Below are 22,425 nucleotides of genomic sequence, written 5' to 3' on the forward strand. Positions count from 1 at the left end.
CTGGGGGGTCCCGGGAACCTGGAGGTACTAGACAGTCCCGGGTGGCTCACGGGAGCTCCTGGAGAGTCCCGGGGACTGGGCGGATCCTGGCCGCTCCCTGTCCCTCCAGGCGGAGAGTTTGCAGGGGAGAGGAATGCAAGCACCCGGGAATGCAAGGAGTGAGTAGTGGGAAAAAAGGGGAGGGAGGAGCCGGTGTGGGCGGGAAGGCGGGGAGGGGGCTCTGGGGCAGCCCCGGCTCCCTACTCCCCGTTGCCGCCGCAAGGTGCGCGGGGCTCCGCCGGTGGCTGCGGGCAGGATGGAGAACGGCTCGGCCAGCCCGGTAACCGCGCTGGGCAGCGGCAACCAGAGCCTGGGCAGGATGCCCCGGCAGCCCCTGGAGCTGCAGGTGGTCACCATCCTGCTGGTGCTGCTCATCTGCGGCGTGGGCATCGCGGGCAACGCCATGGTGGTGCTGGTGGTGCTGCGCACCAAGCACATGGTGACCCCCACTAACTGCTACCTGGTGAGCCTGGCCGTGGCCGACCTCATCGTGCTGCTGGCGGCCGGGCTGCCCAACATCTCCGAAGTAGTGGCTTCTTGGGTGTACGGCTACGCCGGCTGCCTCTGCATCACCTACTTGCAGTACCTGGGCATCAACACGTCCGCCTGGTCCATCACCGCCTTCACGGTGGAGAGGTACATCGCCATCTGCCACGCCATCAAGGCGCAGCTCCTGTGCACCGTGTCCCGCGCCAAGCGCATCATCGCCTCGCTGTGGCTCTTCACCTCCCTCTATTGCCTCATGTGGTTCTTCCTGGTGGACACGACCCAGGTCACCTTCTCGGATGGGGTGCAAGTCAGCTGTGGCTACCGGGTCTCCAGAAGCCTTTACATGCCCATTTACTTCTTGGATTTTGCTGTCTTCTACGTCATCCCGCTGGGGCTGGCGACTGTCCTCTACGGCCTCATTGCCCGCATCCTCTTCACGAGCCCCCTGCCCGGCGCCCCGCAGAATTCCTCCCTGGGCTCCGTGCACCAGGGCAGCTCCCTCAAGCTCTCCTGCCGGGGCAACAGGGGGGCCCTGAGCTCCCGTAAGCAGGTAGGGGCTCCCCGTTGTGCTGGGCAAGCTGGGCTGCAGACAGCACTGCCAGGGGCTCAGGGCTTGAGGGGCATTCTGGCAGGGGTAGAGGTGCCTCAATACTTTGCTTCCCTTCGTGGGGGGAGTGGAGAGGGTTGGTTTGCTGCAAAGAAGCCCCACAAGCCCAGCCGGGGTCTGGCAGCACAGATGGGCTCCCCCTGCTTTGGTTGGGCTTGGTGGAGCTAGGACAGAGCTTCAGCTGCAGAGAGGCAGGAGTGCAGGCACTTTTGCTTACTAGTTAATTATTGATGGCCTGCCCGAGGAGGAGAGGGCTGGGTCACCTTATGCCAGCGGGACTCACCTGTCAGACAGTGTCCTGTGCAGGTGAACTCAGATTTGAAGGACCAAAGAGAAGGGAGAGCTGTCTTCCCTCGGAGCCCAGCCCTGGCTGCAGCCCCCCAGTCCCTGCAGCTGGGGGAGTCACCTCTGTGTCACAGTGGTGTGTTTGCATTTCAGTGGTTCCTGTGTCTCTCGGCTGCCTGCTGTTTCCCCATATTCTTCTCCTCCCACCTCCTTCTGTCCTCATTGTTTGTCCTTCTCTGTTCACATGGACAATCACTGCTTCCTGTTCCATCTCTTTGGATAGGTCAGCATCTAGGCATGGGACACTCAGGACACACGTCCCATTCTGAATAGGCAGAGGCCTGTTCAGCTTTCCTTTTAAAGGAAAGGGCTGAATCTGGGAGTTTGGCTTGAGTCCTTGAAACCAGTAGTTCTGTTGTGATTTCCAGATAGCCCAAAGGAGACTTCAGCCTGCTCTAAAGTCATCATGTTTCCAACTCAGTATCTTGTTGCACAGGAACCTCCATTCCCCAGGAGAGACAAGTCAGGGTCACAGAGTGGAAATGAACGGCCCAGAGAACATGTATTTTTTCATGGACTTCTAAATCTTTCCAGTTCAGCTTTTCCTCCCTTTTCCTCTAGCACTGGAAGGTTTAAAGCAAGTGCTGACTTCTGCAAAAGTATTTGCCTGCTCTCCCATGGCTGCTGGCTGCTGCAGGAACCTTGGGCAGGGTGTTTGGCACTGAGTGCTCTTAGCTGGTCGATGGATCTCTCCTTCCAGAGCAGCTGCCAGAGGGGCTGTGCTGCTCCCCCTGCAGTGCTGTGCCCTGCATTGACACAGCGTGCTCCAGCATCGTTAGGATAAGAGGCTGTTGGGGCAGGATGATGGGCATTCCAGCTCCTGGAAACATCTTGTGCTCTCTTTATTGTGACACCAGTTTGTCATTACCACCCAAAATATCTTAGCATGCAAAGACTTCCCCTGAACGGCCTGACATCAAAGTGCTAGCACCAAGGAATAAAGACAGCACTAGGTTTTTTAACTGTGAAGCAGCTTTCCAGGGCTTCCACTTGGTAAGGGGGTGTGTAGCTCTGGAGCTCTGTACTCTCTTACCAGAGTACACCATCATCCCTCCTCTGGCCTCTCTGTAGAGGAGAACTGGTTCTTCCAGGCCCCACATCCAGAGTTCCCTGGGAGAGGTCCTACTGTTGCTGTCTCAGAGGTGCCCATTTTTGTCCCTTGCCTGGATGGCTGGGGGTGTTTTTCTGTGGTTGTGCAGCCCCAGAACTGCACTGCTTTTGGGGTGTGAAGATGCTGCTGTTTCCTTACTGGTGCTCCTAAAAGCACCTAAGTCCAGAGCAGGACAACACAAGGTGTGAGCTTTGCTCTGTTTATCTCTTATACAAACATCTCCCAGTACGTGTTTCACCTCCCGGAGAAGGACCACTAGAGGGAGTGGGATTCCTGAAAAAAGGATATACAACTCAGGATGATGGTGCAGGAACAAGGAGGGAGGATACTGGCAGGACAGAAGCATCTGTGGCTTCCAGGACAGGGGCAGAGACTGGACACAGCTTTGTGAGACACCCCTTATACATTCTCTCATATCTTTCCAAAAGGCAACAAACTGTGGCAGCAAACAAGCTTCAATCTTAGCAACAGCCTCAGCATTCACTGTATCACTGCAAGATCTTATTTTTGGAAGTGTCCTCACATTTCCATTAAACCACACACAGCAAACCCCTTCTATTTTGGCCTCAGCTTGGTAATAGTCCCTTTCTCCTAGGGAAAGTTTTGTTGCCACTGCCAATGACCCCCAATTTTTACTCATGGCATTACAGGAAGGCATAGTTTCTTTTGTTGAAGTAAAAAAGCACTCCAAGAAAATTTGACAGACTCTAAATGTGAACTCAGTGCTTATGTCCATACTAAGAACTGGACTATTGCACAACTCCCCTTCTGACGTTTGAAACACCACTGCCTAGATATGCATGTGGCAGCAGTGTTTAGTCATACTTTCCTCCTTGGGGATGTGTGTATTTTGTTAGTATTTGTTGGAGGAAGATTGTCACTTACCAGAAATAGCTGTTGAAATTATTAGAATGACTGGTGTTTCAGTGCAAAACCCCAGTTTCCTAAACAAGCTTATGTTAGGCTGAGGACAATTACAACTCACTTCTGAATTCTCAGTTTCTGTTTTGCTCCCAATATGTTTATATGGTACTTCCCTAGTGTGCTGGAAATTAAAGTAGCCCATGGCAAGTAGCTAAGTAACCCCTATATCAGCACAAGTAGTATAAGATTCCTGACAGTCTCCTCTGCTCCCAGGGTTGCTCTGAACCAGGAGCCTATTCCCTGGAACAATATAGGTGGTGTAGGAAACCAGGAAACCCTAGGGAAGGAGATAAACCCTTAAAACATGACACCCTTAAAACCTAGGTGTACCCCATTAGACAAGTATTTTTCCCATTCATTTACTGTAATGTACAATTTTCAAATTTACTTTCTGGTACAGAAATTGCTATGCTTATCCCAGCCCACTTCCAGAGTGGTGAATACTTTCTCTAAAGAGTTTTAAAGGCTCTTCAATGGTAGATGAAAACCCACAATTTCAGGTTTAATTTATGCAAGACTATTTCCTGATTAAAATGGTTTCAATGAGAAATAGCCCCATGGCTTGGGTGTTTCTTTTCAATGCTTAGAGAGAGCAATTAGCTGTCTGCACCACTTCTCCAGGTGGGAAAGCTCTGCTGGAGATTCAGCATCATCTGTCTCTTTCTCTTTTTGTATCTCCCCACCACCAAGGTGACCAAGATGCTGGCAGTGGTGGTGGCCCTCTTTGCCCTGCTGTGGCTGCCTTACCGCACGCTGGTGGTGGTGAACTCCTTCGTGGACCCTCCGTACCTGAACACCTGGTTCCTCCTCTTCTGCCGCCTCTGCATCTACCTGAACAGTGCCATCAACCCCATCATCTACAACCTCATGTCACAGAAGTTCAGGGCTGCCTTTAGGAAGCTGTACAAGTGCGAGGAGAAGAGTGCTGAGCACCCTGCCCCATCTGCCACCCCGGTGTGCTACAGCGTTGTGAAGGACTCTTCTCATGACAGCTCTGACCACAATGTCACCAACAGGAGGGTCTGAACAGACTCCCTGCACCTGCAAAGAAGAACAAACAAATCCTGCGAGCCTGAAATAATGCAGGCAGTGGGAGCCATGTGGCTGTACACACTGTGCTGGGAGAGTGCCAAGAGGAAGTGCTTTTTCACTGCAGCAAGCTTCATTCAATACTTCTTCAGGGCATTTAACAAAACATATTGTTATAGGCAAATTAATTTGTTTTTCCTTAAGGCTAATTTATTCTTGTTTGGTGAAGTGTTAGGCATGTGTCAATGTTTAGCATCTCCAAAGCATCTATTTTAAAATATAGCAGAGCAACACCACTTTGTGTTACGTGCAAGTGCAATTGCTTGTTGAGCTGGGCCAAAGCATTGAAAGGAATCCCAGGAACAGAAGGGCAGTCAAGGAAAAAATACATCTGTTTAGAGTGAGTTTTTCCTACACAAATTTACATGCCTGTAACACAGACACCCCATGGAAACTTGTCCTCTGGAGTCCTTTGGAAGTTAATGGGGACAACCAGGCACTTCTCTCATCTCAACACTTTCCTGAGAGGAATACACACCCCTACTGAGGAGATGAATGCCTCCAAGATGTGACTTCTTCTTCTGGCCATTGACGGTGAAAGGACTCTCAGGGGGAGACTCCTACATTAGGAATAACCAAAGCTGGGTGTCATGAACCTTCTGTCCAAATTCCTCTGGTTGCTTCAGCTGGAAACTGTACTCTTGTCCTGTAAACCACAGTGTGGTGTAGTCATGTACCACAGAGCAGTGTTGCTCTCTGCCCCAAGTACAGTTCCATTTCAGTGGCAGGTGAAGAAATTCTCTAATTTCCTGGGAATAACTTGTCAAGTTCATTAAGTGTTCTGTGATTAGTGACACAAATATTTATTGCTGCTGTCATCTTGTGAGCAAAGTAGATATTCATACCCTGCTGCTTCCAGGAGACCAGTCCAAGGACACTTGCCCCAGACTTGCAAAGAGACTGTCTGGACTATGAGTAAAAGGAAAAAGATTACACATGAGCCAAACCCTAAGGCTCTTGCCAAATAAAACAAGTGTCCAGCACCAGTAACCCTCAAGTGACTGCAAAATATTACATGAACAGCCAATGCAGCCTCACTAGTCAACACTGGTTTTCACCAAACAATAGTGTTAAAAGAGCTTAGAATTTTGCATCTGCTCAGGAAAACATCTGTGTGATATTTTCAAGACCACAAGATGTTAATTAACTATTCTGCATCTACAGAAAATCACTGCTCTGGGTGAGCCAGGACAAGACCTCAAGTTCTCCTGGTGTGTTGGAACTGTCCAGGACCTATTTTGTTGTGTGTAGGATGTAGGATTTTGTTGTGTGTTTGCATGTATGATTATTATATTGCATGTTATTAAACCATCTACTTTGCCCATAAAATAGCTGCAGGATGAGGGAAGAGAACATTGGCTTTTTGCAATTATTTTAAAGATAATGCATTTGGAATTTAAGGATTCATGCTATTTTTGCACTGTTTTGTGTATATTGTGAATTCAGGAACAGAGTTCCTGTTTATTGGTATTAAAAAAGTTCTGCACAGAGATTTGGGATTTATTTCTTGAGGAAAAATGGAAGTGTTTTTGCTAACATGTGAGGATTTGCTTGCAACAATCTTTTTTACAGTACAAACTATTTTTTTCCCCTTAGAAGAAATTTTTCCTTAGCGGCTCAGAACAAGCCAATGAAAAAAGCATCTGCAGACAAACCAGAGCAGTAAGGATCAGGGCAAGGTGGAGGAGAAGGAAGGGGATCCCTGGGTGACTGCTGGTGCCTCCCTGGGGCCTTGAGCACAGGCAGCATCTTCAGCAGGATGTTGTCCACCTCCTCATCACATTTCCTATCTTCACTCTTCCCCTTTGTGCTTCTCTCCCCAGACAGAGACACCCTAAAACCACTATTCTCTCAATTAAATTTCAGCCTCAGGCCATCAGTTTAATTGATAGTTCTGAAATATTTGTTCAACATACTTGAGATTCAATTAAAACCTGGTTCTGTTCTCCCCTTTCTACTCTTAGCTGCCAAGTACTGCATGACCCTTTGCTATGTTTTGAGAAGTAATTGGCAGATAAATTCTCCTGGAACCACGAGAACTCCTACAAGTGCACTAGAGCTTTAAACTCTGTAGATGAGGAATGACTTCCTGTGCCTTCGCACTGCATGTATTCTGAAAGTTTTGGAGAATTTGAGAGACTTTTAGGTGGAAGTGGAGGCAGAACTCAGCTTGCTAAGGAGATGCTGCTTGAGAGGACAAGCAGCTGCATGCTGCTAGGAAATAAATCACCAGCAGAAAGGAATTAAAAGAAATAACTCATCACTGTAACTTCCTTTGGATATTCACAGTCTGAATAAAAACCTTAATTCCTTATGAGAAATCAGAGAGCTCCCTTGAAGCTTCAGCCTGCATTATCTTGTACCTTGCCCTTGCAACATCCCACCTGCTCATAAAATCTCAAGCTGTATTTTACCCTCAGCATTTATTTGTCTCAACAGCATGAGTGTGGGCTGTGAGTTTACAAACATGCCAGCAAATAAAGCATCTATTGCTCCTAAGAAATTTACTGCATTGAAGTGCTCCTCAGTATGATCTAACCTGTTACACTCCTAATTAAAGCTCATTATTTCTAACCCCTGCCCTTTCAGTGGTTGTTAACCTAGTAAAACACTATCTGGTTTCTTCAATTACAAACAAGTAAATCCCCTGGCAGGAGAGAAGGGATCTGGCAGTGCTGGAGAGCCCTGGGGTGAGGGGAAGAATTTGTGAGTAGAGCAGAGTGGGACAGAGCAGGCAGAGAACTGGGGAAGAGCTGATGGCAGAGTGGTGAGTGAGGTTTCTGGGCCTGAAGAACCATGGGGTGGCTGAAACTCCCAGCATTCATCAGGGAGTTTCAGCTTAGGAGACACCACATCCAGCATGTTTTCCTGAATTTGGCTGGCCCCAGTGACAGAGGCCACACAGTAATTGCCTCAATGCAGAGCATGGGTGGGACCTCAGCAAGGGATATTTACTCCAGCAAAACACACAAGTTTAAATAGCTTTCTCAAATCTGTAGTTTAAGCCCCCATCAGGTTGTCTTCTTTCTTTGTCTCTAGATTTGGGTAGTGGGAAATTGGGGAAATAGGGAATCTGTGCCAGCCTGTATCAGAGAAGAGTGGCCATGCAGGTGGTTTTTTGGGAGAGCCTCTCTATGCTCCTGGCACTCTGAAAGCCAGCCTGCCCCAGGGCCACATTATAGAGTAACCCACAAAATACCAGCAGTTCCCTAAAAAAAGGGATTGAAAGACCATGAGGGCACCCAGCAGCTCCCTGCAACCAGAACAGCCTTCCACTCTGTGAAGAACTTGTTACTAAGATGAAATAGTAGTACCTAAAAATGAATAATATTCAGGTTGCTGAAGAGGATGCTGAGCAATTGCTTAAATTTTTAAGGCACATAAGAAAGGGTGGACCACATTAGGGAAAGTATTGGATGTAGCCCATTTTCAGTCTGGTCTGGCCCCAGCTGCTCCTTTGAACTAATTAGCTCAAGCAAATCACAATTAAAGAGCTGCTAATAAACCCTGGGGATAGTCCTACAGCAATATTAATGTAATCACTCAGCAGCTGTTTATTTTGCAATTCCTGTTTCCCAAAGCTTCTGGAGGGCTCTCTGGCCAGTGCTGTCCCCTGACCTGCCTCCTCAGGTCACTCATCTGAGTGAGCTCCTCAGGGCTCTTCAAACCAAGGCAGGAGTTCCAGGATTGCCCTGGGACACACAGTGGATCAAAGCTTGCCAGTCCTGTGGGACTGACTTTAATTTACTAAAATACACTCAGTTTAGCAGTTAACCAGCCCTGCACATCTCTGCCCTGCCAGGATCTAAATCCAGGCTTCAATGGGAGGGCATTGCCTGTGCCCCAAATCCAGGGTGCTTTCCCAGACACCACACGAAGGAGGGAATGTGATGGCAACACCACAAGTCCCCGTGCCTTGGGTGATGGGCAGAAGTATGAAGGGCAATCTGTGCTTTATAAATGCTGAATTTTCTTTCATAACCACCTTATGAATTGGGCTCTGAGTGTGCTGTTTCTATAGAGACAGGGGATGCTGTGAATGCACCAGTGGCTGCTTGCTCCTCTTCCAGTAGGGAATCAATGCCTGAAGCCACAAATTGGGAAGCCTATAAAAACTTTATCCTCTCAAGGAGAAGTCCCTGTGGTGGTCCTGGTGCTAACATGGTTTTGAAGTCCTCAGCAAGGGCTCACTGTCCTCCCAAGCTGGCTGATCCTGTCCTCGTGGGCACAGTGTGAGTGGCTGCTCAGAGGAAATAAATTAAAAGGGACTTTTTCCAGCTGTGCAGTGCCAGCATTTCTGGCAGAAGAGGACAGAAGTTGGCCCCTTGCTGGCAGCCCCAAACTGGCATGGGGTGCCCTTGCTAGTGGTGTCTGTTCCCTGATGCATTCATGCTCCTGGGGCTCATGCTGGCTTCCTCCAAGAAGGGTCCCACAGCAAAGGCAGTGGTATGGAGCCAGCCCCATTCCAGACTCCTGGGCCAAAAGGAGCACAGGAACCCTTCTGCATGTTTCAGCACCTTCTCAGTGTCAGGGTCACCTTCACCCCAGCTCTGGTCCTTCCTCTTGTGCAAAGATGAAGACCAAAAGAGAGGGCTGCTCCTGAGAGCCCCCATGCCCCACAAGAACGGTGGAGGACAGCGTGGCTATCCCCAGGACACCTGGGCAGGTCACTGTCAAAGGACACTGGGGCTCAGATTGCACCTTCCCTCCCTTACCAGTGGAGGGTAAGGCTCCTGCCCTGCGACACAGGATCAGGCCAGTGCCTTTAGCCTGGTTCTCACATATCAGACACCTCCCTTCCCGCTCCTGGGGACACTTGGCTGGACACTGTGGGGACATTACCCCTGAAACCAGCAGCTATGGAGGCAGAGAGTCCAGCACTGTTCCCTCTGCCCTGGGGAAGGGGCAGGCTTTTTCTTCTGCCTTTATTAATACTTTTAAAGCAATGTGTCATTGCTTCAGCAGCAGACTGACCTCCCTTCCTGCCACCTCTGCCACTCGTGACCTGCTCCATTCATCAGCCTGAGACTTACGAGGTGCACAAAGCTCCAGTTACTCTGCTGCCCCCACCTGATGAATGAGATGTAGCTGGTTCCTTCCACACCAGAAGCAAAGCAAGCCCAATAGAGAGTAAATGCATCATTTCATCAAACTCAGCTCCTTAAGTCTTTACCAGGGCATGAAATCTTCTGCCAGGAGACCCCTCACACCCACAGAAGCAAGGGGCAGCACTCCTGTGCATGAAGGCTGAGCCTGTGTCCAACCAGCCTCTCTGCACAGTCCAGCTTTGCTCATGTGAGACACTCCAGAAATAGAAAAAGGATTGAAGGTTTCAGCTACTCTGGATTCCTCAGGCCCCAGGGCTCTGCTGCCCTGGGCTGGTGCTGGGCTCTGCTCTTCCATCCTCCCCCATAAATCACCCAGCTGCCATTTCCCTGCACCTCGTGCCTGGCTTTCCTCTCATTCAGGCTGTTTCAAGAGGCTGAGTGAGAGGATGGATCCCAGGCAACGGAGAACCACTCCTCCCCAAAGCCAGGAGGAGCAGCCAGTGACGCACAGCTTGGAATGGACTTGGCAGCAGCCCTGGGGTCGGGAGGCAGCAAAGGGACCTGTCAGCAGCCGTCTGCATGGCCTGGGCAGGCTCTGGGCCAGAAAGCTGCCTTTCCTCCTGGCCCTGTGCAACATCTGCCAGAGGCCAGCATGATGGGAGCACATGGAGTGTGCTCAGAGAGTCGGGGGTCTGTTAAAAGCTGCCACCAAACTCCTAAAAAAAGCAGTTAGTGAAAACAATTCTCTTTGCAAAGAACCCCCATCAATAAAAACCGCAAAATTTTGAAATAGATAACAAAAGCTAAAAAACATCCAGAGGCCACCACTGAAATTCTGCACTACTCTCTCCTTTAAGACTGGAGTGAATGTGTCAACATGGAAAGAAACGTGGAGATTCCCCTGCAAAAATTCACATGGATAGAGTGAGCAGATAACTGTTTATTATTGCACATAATCCAGCAGAACAACCGACAGAAAACTCTGGACAGTAGTACACAGATTGTAGTAAACAGCTTGCAAAATCTGTGATGAAGGTATTTTTGTGTGAAGAGTGAAAGGTATCTGCATCTTTGTAAGACCTGAAAAGTATAACACAAAATCCTAGTCAGTTTTGAAAGCATGCAGTTTGAGGTAAATCTGGTATTTTGCATCTAAGAAAATGAAATCCCTAAGGGGCTCTCTGTCTATGTATATATATCCATATCTCAGTGCAATATGGATACAGTTATACGTCACATAAAAGCAAATCTACCTACTTTTTTCAGAAGGTTACTAGGAGGAAAGCACATTACTGAGTGCATATCACATGCATAAAAAATAGGGGAGGGGGGAAGGAATTACCTTAGCACTGTTGAAAAAGATCCATTTTTGTGCTTAGTGATAAATAAAAGCCCCTCAGGTCTCTCAATGGAAATTGTCTTGGTGGTGAATAAAAGCAGTTGGCATATTGAAACTGCAGAGTTGGCAAGTGAATGCCAGCAAATGGAGATAAAACATCAAAGGCAACAGAGCCTGGGGTTTGCAATACATTTATATTTAAGGAAAGAAAAAAAAAAGAAAAGAAGCAAATTGCTACTAAACTATGCTCTGTGGAAGTGTAGATGATGCTGCACAGCTTTCTCAGGACTGGTACAGCCACATGGCTTTTAGGAAAGGATCACATTCACTTCTCCCACAGTTAATACCACATATTTGCTACTGTGGCAATGTTCCTGAGCTGAATAAGGTTAAAAAATAGACTTGGTTCACAAAGTACTGAATTATTCTCACTCTCTTATGCCATAACTAGAGTAGATAAATTAGGCAGGTTTTGCCCTGTGTCTCCAGTGAGTGTAAACCCCTGTGTGTCTGCCACTCCATCTCTGAAATCCTTTCAGATTGACCTTTGAAGCAGACCGGGCATCTGTTTTTTTCCTTAACTATCATTTCCCCATTCTTTCCAGTCCAACAAGGTTTTCCCACCCAGTCCTGTGCTGTGGGACTTCAGGATACACAGAGGTGCACAACCAACTATAAATAACATCTCTGATTATCTTAAAAAGGGATAGAAAATACACATTGCTCTTAAAAGAAGGAAGAAACACGTCCAAGCACTCAGCCTCACACTGAACTGTAACTTCATCTGTGCCGACTTTCTAAGCTCGCACTGCTAGGGATCAGAGATCATGGTGGAAAAATCTCCTTCCAAAGGTCACTCCCTGTCACAGCTTTGGGAAAATCGGTGCAAATCGCCCAGGCCTCTCAGCCTTGCACACATGAGAAACAGCTACAGCTGTCCCACCATACTCTGCCACTGCTGAAAGCCTGGCTGCTGCGTATTTCTGAGCCCAACACCCAAATACCCTGCAGTCACTCACATCTCTGCACCTTTTTTCTTTCAGGAATAAGGTAACCTCTCCCACAACAGCCACCCTGCATCCTCTGGCTGGAAAGTCTGTTGGTTAGGTGCAATGAGAGCCCAGCACCCCCCTGTAGCCTGGCACGCCAAGGGGAGGAACCTGCAGGTGTATGGAGGCATTTTCAGCAAGAACCTCATTTTCATTGTAACTCACAACATTTTCATAGAAAAAAAAGGGGCAAAGGGACAAATTCAGCACACCTACTGCCATTCCTGTTACAGCGGGAAGCCACCACTGCAAGATGCTTCTGTGCAGAGCATTGCTGGTGGCAGGAGAGCGCTTGGATGGTGCCTGGTCCCAAAACAGGCCCCATCTCCACCCACAGCACCCCCACAGGCACCAACAGCCTTGGATCCACCAGTCCCTCACACCCCACCCCGCGGCCCCATCCGTGGTGCTTTGGCCGCCATGAGCAGGACTCGGGTCACACTTCAACAAGCCCAATTTCAACTTGCTCCCCCTCTCAGTCCTTCATACATGGAAAATGATGCCAGGTGACAGGAGAAAGGAAAGACTTTTTGTTCATCCCTTTGGATGACTTCCAAGCACGGAGAGCAGCGTTGTCCACCCCGAGCCATGGCTCGGCTCTCATGAGTCATTCTGGTTGCTGTATTGCTTCATCTCCGTGCCACGGATGATAATCTTTGGAAAATCTCTGACACCGAGTCAACCAAGGGAGTTACAAAACACATCAGCGTGAATGCATGAGACCACCTCACTCATTTTCCTACAGCTACAGATAAATCCCTCATCCCTGGCATGGCAGGGCAGTTGATGGCTTTGGTGAGAATAATTTAAGGCAACTGCTATTTTATACAAAGAAGAGGAGACTGCAGTGCAGAAACCCTGGCTTTTCCTTGGTAGATTGCAGAGGCCAGCCACAGCCTGGGAGCAGGAAACTGAACTGATCTTCAGGCACTCTTGTTTAAGGTTGATATTTGCAGTGCAACCTTGGGATCTCAAGTCCTCCTCTTAGGTGTTTCCAGGTGGCTGAGCTTTAATCCTTGCCAAGGTCTGAGGTCTCCACCAGCAGCAACGCCTGTCCCAGACACAGAGAAATAGGAAAGTCATGGGGGAGCAAAACACATGGCCAACACACTACCACAGCTGTCTGCAAGGCTTTCACCTGTGCAGGCTAAGTAGGACTAATAACATGACAGAAAGCAGTGCCCAGCAGAGCAGTTTTGCCCCCCGGGAGGCCTCAGGAAGGCAGCCCAATATTCTCACATGGGCTTGGGACGTGCCTCTTGTGTTATGTTCACATGAGACTCAAGGGTCAGGTTCAGCCTTGATGGCAGATTTTTTTTTAAATATTTGAGCCCAAAGTGACAGAAATCTTGTATAAGCCCAGGGCAGGTTCCTGTCTGTAGGAGTCCCACAGGCATGAGATACCTCACAAGATTTCATTGACACCAAATCCAAATGTAAACCCTTATCCCAATTCAAGTGGAAGACCTGAGCAAGCTCCAGTCTTGCAGACATCTTGATTCATATTTATCTTTATTAAACTATTATGTAACAACTGCTGCAGAACTAGTACTGGTGCAATTAAGTGTTGCAGATTTCACAGTTTCATATTTTCTGTGTATTCTTGCCTCTTACTGGTTTGAGTGCCAGGAAATACTATAATGCATGAGTTACCTGGCAGCAGCCATCTTGGAACAGCAAATTGAAAGTGTTTCTTCAAGCACATTGCAGCAAACAAATTTCAAACTTAACATTACACATTCTTGCACTGGAAGTCTCACTCCATGAAACACACCTATGGTACTGGGAAGGCAAAACTATATGGTGGGACTGTATCCCATCAACATAGTTTATGTTACTAATTTTGAGAAAATTTATGAAATTATGAAATAATTCCATGCAATAATTTTATTACCTTTTATAAAAAGTGAGTCAACCTTTAAACATCAAGTGGCATCTACAAATTTAGGATAAAATCTCATTTCACTTCTTACCTTGTTCAAGAGGCTCATCATGTCAAAAAATGTACAAATAGGATGGCCAGACCAATGTTCAGTAAGATGACCATGCAGATCACGATTGTGTTAGGTCCCTAAAGGAAAAACCCAGAACAGAGCATTACACACCACAGCTCCAGGGGAGAAGACAGACACAGCTTGATTCTGCTGTTCAAAAATACCACAATCACCCCTTCCCGATGCACTGAGATCTGGCACTTAACAACCAGCCTGAATTTCAAACTGGTGGAATGTTTATCCTATCCTATTCCTACTTCTTCCCTACAAACCCATTTGAAGGAGGCTAAATCAGGCTTCTTTTGCAACTAAATCAGATTAAAGGAGACCCCAGCCACAGGAACATGAACTGCTGATCCCATGTCAAGCTGCTCCTCCCAACTCCCTTCTCCATCCACATTGCCCGTGTTTGTAAAGTTGCCATTTTTAATATGATAGAATCATAGAATGGTTTGGGTTGGAGGGGGACCTTGAAGATCATCTTTTTCCAAACCCTAACAAATGCATCCATGTGAGATTGCTGTAATTTCAGACCAAAGTATTTCCAAGCTGTGCTTTTCTAAAGTCACATCAGAATCGTTCATGTCCAAAGGGCTCCAATATGGGACTCAGAGGGCTAATAAAATGTCTGGATTTCCAGCTGTATTTGCTAAGAGCAAAATTGAATTTCAGCGACTATATTTTAAACTGGGGGAAATTGGCTAGTGATTCAACACCACAGTTCAGCTCATGAGGTGCCCCTGCAGTAAAAAAAGTAAATGTAACAGGTAAAAGACAAACACACTCAAGCTTTTCCTTCCCTGGTTTTTTTTTCCCAACTTTCACATCCAAGTTGGCTGGTAATGGGGTGGGAAAAGAAGGTGAGAAAAATGTATAAAATTAATTGGAAGATGCCTGTTTTTTTGCCAACTTTGAAATTGGGATGTGTCTAAAAGCGTATTTTCTCAGGTTAAGAGAGGAGATCAAAATTGGAAGGTTATGAGTGTCAGGCCAAGCATCCAGGCTGGGCAGGTGGCAGTAGAGGGGATATCAACACTCTCCTCCAGCAGGCTGTAGGATCCCAGAAAGAGCCTGTGGGCACCACCCAGGCCCACTGCAGCCCCAGGCCCCTGGGCTCTCCATCCCTCTGGGTCCTGCCAGACCCCGTGGGGAACCATAAAGCAAAGGCAGAGGTGGCTGCCATGGGTCTCCCAGGGATGCCCACATCACCTCTTCGCACTCCTCCGCTTTCTGTGCTGCCGCCACCGCCATCGCCTGGGCCTGGCCGCGCTTGGCCCCCGCCTTGGGCTCGGTCCGGCCCGGTGCCCTGGCCTCAGTCTTCCTGTCGGCTGTGGGCTCAGCCCGGCCCACGGCCCTGCGCTCGGGGCTGTGGCGCTGCTGTGGCTCCTTGGGGCGAGGTGGCTCCGGCTTGGCCTCCGCCACAACTGAGGGCTTCTCCTCCCGGCCCTGTGGCGGGCCAGGGGTGCCCCCCCGGCGCTGGGGCTCCCCCCGGGGCTCCGGGGAGGGCGGCTCATTCTCAGGGAACTGCTCCTCCTCATAGTCCGTGGCGGGGGTGACCGGGGATGTCCGGATGGCGTAGCTGTGGTAGCCCTTGAAGTGCTCCACGTCGGGCTCGCGCGCCATGCGCTGCAGCGGCCCGATCTCCATCTGCTCGGCGGCACGGCCGCGGCCCCGCGAGGCCGGGCGACTCTCGGCCTCCGAGGGTGCTGGGCTCCCGCCTCCTGCCCGCCCGCCCGCCTCGGCCCAGCTGCCCTGACGGAGGGCCCCGTCCTGCCGGGGGGCTGCCTTGGCCCGCTTGGCCTCGGGAGGGGTGGCGGCAGGGCTGGGGACCGGGCTGGCGCGGGGCTGCGGCTCCTCCTGCTCGTGGAGCTGGGGGCTCTCGGGTGGCGTGGGGGGCGGCGGGGCAGCCTCGGGCCGCGGCGCTTCCTCATCCATGTTGACCGCGTGCTCCGCATTCTCGATGATCTCCTGCAGCAGCTTCCGCTTCTGGTACTCGGGGCCTGTGGAGAGAAGGGCTGGTGTGAGGAGTCATTATGGGACTGGGGGACAGCAGGGTTCCCCAGTGCTATGGCACCGACATGGCTTTGGCAGCTGTGCCCCCCACACTGACGGGTTTGGGGACCATGGTGTGAGGGTCCAGGCTGGAGTCTGGGAGAGGAGGTACTCCCAAACCAGACCATGCTGCCAGGAGGAATTCCCTCCGGGAGCAGCCGAAGGCTCCAAACCTTATTTGTGGGCTGCCTGGTTGGGAAGAGATGAAGGAGTGGGCAGCAGCTGCAGATCAGGGTAAAAAACCAGTGAAAACCTGCAGCCCAGCTTCTTGTGGTCACACAGATGGATCATACTGTGGCTAAGGAGGATAAAGCTCCCAAACAAGTTTTCATTTTTTAATTTAACAGCTGGGAAACTCTTCCATGTGGCTTCCTTCGTGTCTAACATCATGGCAACTTCACCAGCGATACACAGGATGACCAGTCTCATCAGGAAAGGCAGAATCCCCCAATGATCTACGTTTTTCCCTCATGATGGGAAAAACGTGTTTCTTATATATGGAGCAGGGTTGGAAGTTATACAGCCCTCTAGTCGGCACCAAGCTCCTTAATAGCAGCAAAATTACCTGGCACCATCACATAAGGTGACTCAGGGCTTCAGAATTCATTCTGGCCTCATCTCTCACACTGACCTGTTAGTTCCTAGCAACATTGCCTCACTTCAATTATTCACCTATCATTAAATCTTTACTTCTTATTAACCCTATGCTGTGTCCTCGCAGCAAACTGCAGCCCGGCCTGGATCAGGGGAAGTCAGACAGAGCCTGACACCAAAGATATCCACTAAAATGGATCACTAAAGAACTGGGCATACATTGTGGGATAACAACCCTCCACAGTGCTCCACATGCTGAGATGTCCTGGGACATCACCATGCACATCACCATGATGCTCATAGCAAGTGAGAACAAGAAGAGCATCATGAGATGTGCATGTGAGGTCGCAAACCAGCTTGTTTGAGAACAAAGCACCTGCTTTGGTCTCATTCTGCTGAACCCTAGTGATGCTGAAGGGTGCAGATGTACAGGACTTGCTCTGTGCTCCTGAATGACACAGATCCTGGAGCCACACGTCCCTGACTGCCTTGAGATCCCTCCCCTCATCTCCTCCATCTCAAGGACTGAGTCTGGTTGGGAAATTTGGCTTGGTGCTCCTTTCCCTCTACTAAGTCAGTGGTATGATTTGCACACTGCTACCTCCTGCCCATGTGGGCAATGCCTCCACTCGGAGAGGCAGTGGGGAGGAGGGCATTGATTTTAGCTGGTCTGCTCTGCCTGCACACTCCTGTCAATCAGCAGGTGACCCATTCAGGGCCATTTATTTCTGGCTGCAAGTGAGTTATTTGGAAGCCATTTCAACAGTTGTTCAGACTCCCCAAAATAGGCTGCCTGCAGCTCCAGGCTCCTTGCTCTCTCCTGCTGCTTTCTTCTCTTCCTGAATAATTTACAACACAAAAACCCCCAACTGCCTGGAGGGCACACACTCACCTCCCCACCTTCATCTCCCAGCACATTTCAGCAAGGGTTTTGGCTTACATCCTTCTCCTCTAAGTTACTAGGGATGATACCCTAACTGAAATCCAGGGCTCAATACTTATGAGGGATATGAGGCTTGCTGAGCAGGATTCCCCGTGCCAGACATGGCACAGTCTATCTGCCAGGATAGCAGGGAGAAATACAGCTACCAAACACTGCCAGGCTCTCCCGGCTGTGTGACCAGCAGCTCTCAGTCCTAGCAAAATCCAAGGCTGGACTACTGTCTGTTTGTTCCTGGATGGTGTAACCATGAAAGAAGAGACATATGCCCTGGTTTTGCATTTTTGGAATTTAGAGGTTTAAAAGAATCACAGAAGAACAACATGCATCAACAGCTCAGAAGGCCACTGAGAGACGCCAAGACTCAAGTGAGGCCCTACAAACAGCAGCAAGAGGATCCAGCACCTGAGGAGCCAGGAGAGGAGGTCAGGCTGCCCCAAGTGTTTCACAGAGACTGTTTCAATTGTCTCATTCAATCGCCATGGGTGGAAAAAATAATCTAGCCAGATGTCCAAAACCTCCCATCAGGAATTCCAGTTTCCTTTGTCTCTGTGCTATAAATACTCCAGTGTGCAAAGGGTGAATGTAGAGCTGTGAGTGGCAGCTGGGGGGCTTATGTGAGGATCAAGCGATGTTTAGCCATTGTTAAATGAAGTGTCACAGGCTGGCTCATGCCCATGCCCGGGTACTCTGGTGTTTCCCCACTCAAAGCCAGCTCCAATGGGCCTTGCTGGGTGGTGGGGAGGAATGCACAGACCTCCAGCAGGGCATTTCCCCAGCTCATAGGTGCAGGGCAAGGCGAGAGTACAGGGAATTTAGGAAAATCTGTCAGCATGACTTGCCCCAGCCAGACACGAGCTGTGAGCTGTTCCCATTTCCTACTGTGTGCCCTGTGCCAGCATGTAGTACAGGAGATGCAGAGACACCGAAATCAGAGCAGGAGCAGGTGTCAGGTTTTGCTGAGCATAAGTCAACCTTTGGCTTCTACGCCCAGGTTTGTTGCCGTGATACTCCCTTGTGATCCTGCCTCAGTAACCACAGGACACTCACTCCAGGCAATAAAGCCAGAAAATAAGAAAGACAGGATGAAAATGTAGGCACTTGGATTTTTATTTTCTGCTGTTATTACCTTCTCTCTCTGGAAAGGAAAGTTTTCCAGGAAGAGCATATCTCTAGCTAACTCAGTCCATGGAAAGGTAATAGCATTCACAATGCTGCTTCTAATATTACATTTCCTATCTACTAATCCTCAGTGCTTGGTCTCACAGAAGGAACCTCCCAAGTGTTTTCCCAGCCAAATAATCAGCAGTGATGGTAACAAATGAATAGAGAATCAGGGAAATAGTACTTTGTATTAGCTGCTTTCTTATAGGATATTACAGTCCCTAATTAGCAGAGTCTGATTCTTCTGAGGCCTCACAGGATATGGGTTTGTGAGTCAATGTGCAACACTGTTCCAAGAAAGAGCCACAAGGGATGTATCTGCAGGAGTGCTGCAGATAGTCCTGAGCTTGCTGCCTGTCCTGCCTGGTATTTCTGAGGGCTTCAGTGTGTGGAAAAAGATGAGAAGTTGAGGGACAGTGGGTTTTTCCTCCTGGCTATGGTAACACAGTGAGTAAAACAGTGGTGAAAGGAGAACAGCAAATCAGCCAGGGCAGGGAGCTGGCTGAAATTGAGCAAAAAAGGATTCAGGATAGTCAGGAGGGCACCTTGTGGAGTTATAAAGTGGCTGAAGCACTTGAACAGATTCCCCATGGAAATTACAGAACTGTCTTTGAAGATGCCTCTGATCCTACCTGGCTGGTAGAAGTCCGGGGAGAGCTCCCTGGCCATCATTCTGGCTATGCCCGACTCATTGTTGGCTGCCTGAGCTGCCTGCTCAGACCCTTCAGCCTTGGCTTTGGCATGAGCCGTCCTGCAGAGAGAAGAAGGAACAACAGTGAGCACTCTCTGAGCCAAGGTCATCCCAGCTCACGCAGTGAACCCTGGCTGGCACCGAAATTGAATCAGTCCATCCGGAATAACAGCACTCAGCATCTTCCCATGTGACCCAAAACCCTACACTGAAGGAGAGAAGAGCAGATTTTCAACAAGGAAGGGGCCCAGATGCTCAAAGTGGAAAGGTTGCACACAGGGAACAGGGCAGGTGTATTTGCAAATATGAGCACGTTCATGTGTTCCAGTGAGGCAGTGGGTGCTGCAGAATGGGCTTGTTGCTGTATTCTCAGACGAATGACCAAAGCATCACACGGGCATTTTTGGTGGCTGAACTCCCCTGTGTGTCACCAGTCCTGAGCTAATGCACCTCACTAGAGGCAGTGTGCCCCTGCTCAGCACACAAGACATGGTTTTACCCCAAATTTCCCTCTTGTAGCTCTCCAGCAAACAACATGCATTGTCCAGGGGCTCCTTTACTCGCTGCAGCCTGAGGGGCTGATCCCACCAGAGCTGCTGTCTCCCTCTCAGCTTGGCCCTCTGAGTCCTCTCCCCTCCTTCCCAGCACATCTCCTCCTTGTTCCATAGGCTACAGGCTATGGGAGTTATTTTACTGGCCGGCTGTCATATTCCTCACATGCCTCATGCTCTGTGATCTTTTTGCTAAAAGCAGGGCTGGCTTTACAGCCCAGCTGCTCACAGTCTGGGAAGGAGCTGACTTCAAACAGCAACGTTGCACCTTAACAATAAGGGTGGGTGAAGCACCGTGCATTCAGCTGCTTTGTGGCACCTGGGCTTGCTGAGAGCTGCCTTCCCCATGCCTCACTGTCATATTTTCTGAGGCCTCCTGTATTCCCTGTTTCACATACAAATCCACATATTTTTGTGTGATAAGTAGTTAGCATTCCTCAAACACCAATTCACCCCAAATTACAACCTTTAATATGGTGTTAGGGTGTCTGATGAGCCCTTTTCAGATTCAGGTTGGTAGCTGGTCATGTTTTAGGAGAAAAAAAGGAGGAAAGATGCAGTTCTCATTCCTGCAGTGAAAACACTCCAGGGGAATTTTTGGACTGTTAGTCATGAAATGAGGATTGATTCCTTTCCATAAAATTGAGATGCAGCAGGCAGACAAGACAAGCTGAAGTCTGAATACTCAACAGGTGCAATGAAAAGGTGATAGAAATGCTGTTCTGAGACCCTTACAAGGGAGAAGATACATACCTATGGTATTCTGAGTAGCTGCAGGGAAAGAACTAAAAGTAGGGTATCAATCCCAACTGATACAGACAACAGTGTGACTTGACAAGGGGCCAAAAACACTGTTGAGGGCCCTGTGATAGAGAAGAGGATGCAGAGCTGCTGTGGCTCAGCCTGTCCCTCCCTGGGATGACATCCCACTCTGCTGGAGCCATGATTCACCTCCCTGCCCACACTCACATGTTATCTCCCCGATTTCTCTGCAGGCTGAGCTGCCTGGGATTGCAGTCATTCTTGGTCTTTTTATCCCAAATTATTACAGCTCCTGAAAAACCCAGAGACATGATGAAGCAGAAAACAGCATTTTTAAGCTGTTGCTCCCAAGCAGGGGGTCTGAGCCAGTTCTGAACAGAGAAAGCACCTCCTTTTTTGGTAGCATATAATCAGCGTGATTAATTCCACTATAATCTGGCAGGGGCCACGGGGGATGTGTCTGCTTTCCATGCCTGGGGGATCAGAGCGGGCTGGGTGTGCTGTGCCTGGGGCACACAGCCTGCCTGGCGCCAGCCCCAGGGAAGAGGCTTACAAAGGGAGGATCCAGTTCTTCATCCTGGCAGAACATGCTCCAGGCCCTGCCTTTGTCCTGCTGCTCCTGGAGGGTGAGATTCACCATCAAGAGATAAAATTCTCCCTTTCAGTTACTCTCTGAGCCAGGCAGATGCTATCCTGACCAATTCTCAGCCAGACAATCAGCCAGCTGGCCCCAGCTGGGGGAGCAGCAGGCAGCTCTGGACAAGTGCTTTCCTCAAAGTAGCTCCCAAAGACATAGTCTGGAAGTGCACTGGACATGGGGTCTGCTCTCACTAGTAAGGACAGAGCTGGACATGTCACCAAGTGGGTGCAGGTGGCTCCTGCATGCTCAGCTCTCTCCCAGCACCTGGGGACAATACGAGACAACAGACTGGGGATGTTGGAGGTTCTGAGGTAGCTCCCAGTTATGCTTTTCTCCTGCTGGAGTTTTGCTTTCCCCCAGAGAAGCTGCTGGATGTTATTTGGCTGTGATTCCTGCAGGTGAAGAGAAGGCAAGACCAAGAAGATCCAGCCTGGATTGCAAAGGCTGCAGTGAGTATGCTGTGAGTGGTGGGGAGCTGAGCCATCTCTGTAAGACACCACGGCCCCAAGGGCTCTACAATGAACCCTCCTGGGCACAGAGGGGTGTGAGGCCAAGGACACTCTCGGGCAGCTCCCGGGCTGCACACACAGAGTGGTGACAAGAAGCTGAGAAGCACAACTTTGGCATCCTGCACTGCAGCCATGGCAGCTCTCACTCTGTGGGATACACCTGACCTCTGCTCCTGTCCCCCTGCTTGCAAAGTCATCCAGAAGCATTTGATTTGGGGGGACTATGGTCAACACAGCTGCAGCTTCAAATCTGGTGTTTCCAACTGACCACATGGCAGTGCCAGCATCCCAGGAGAGCACTGCTCTCCCAGCCAGCAGCCTGGCCCCAGCAGGGATGCTGATGCCCTGTGCTGGGTTACTCCATCACTGAGATCATTTATATGGCATCAGCCAGGTGATGAACATTTGGCTTTCAGAGACATGGCACGGTGTCTTGAGTACATCTCCCCTAGTTGAGCAGCACAACCCCAGGGAACCAAGGGAAGGCA

The 22,425-nt window shown here is 49.5% G+C and overlaps 1 protein-coding gene and 1 pseudogene across 1 annotated transcript in view; one reads left to right on the forward strand and one right to left on the reverse strand.

Annotated features, from left to right (window-relative positions):
• The first annotated feature begins 295 nt into the window (after positions 1-295).
• Positions 296-6,143, forward strand: LOC146428766 (thyrotropin-releasing hormone receptor-like; annotated as a pseudogene).
• A 4,429-nt stretch (positions 6,144-10,572) lies between these two features.
• The window catches only part of JPH2 (junctophilin 2), a 30,801-nt gene continuing 18,948 nt past the window's right edge, over positions 10,573-22,425 (reverse strand). The window contains exons 3-6 of the mRNA XM_085079705.1: positions 19,417-19,535; positions 15,244-16,034; positions 14,014-14,111; positions 10,573-13,091 (exon numbers count right to left, since the gene is read on the reverse strand). Coding sequence (XP_084935831.1) covers positions 14,031-14,111; positions 15,244-16,034; positions 19,417-19,535 — 991 coding nt within the window. The 3' untranslated portion in view covers positions 10,573-13,091; positions 14,014-14,030. The remainder of the gene's footprint in view (positions 13,092-14,013; positions 14,112-15,243; positions 16,035-19,416; positions 19,536-22,425) is intronic.

Source organism: Lichenostomus cassidix, chromosome 20 (genome assembly GCF_008360975.1).
Source record: "Lichenostomus cassidix isolate B80296 chromosome 20, HeHo_3.0, whole genome shotgun sequence".
In the NCBI taxonomy this organism is placed as follows: domain Eukaryota; kingdom Metazoa; phylum Chordata; class Aves; order Passeriformes; family Meliphagidae; genus Lichenostomus; species Lichenostomus cassidix.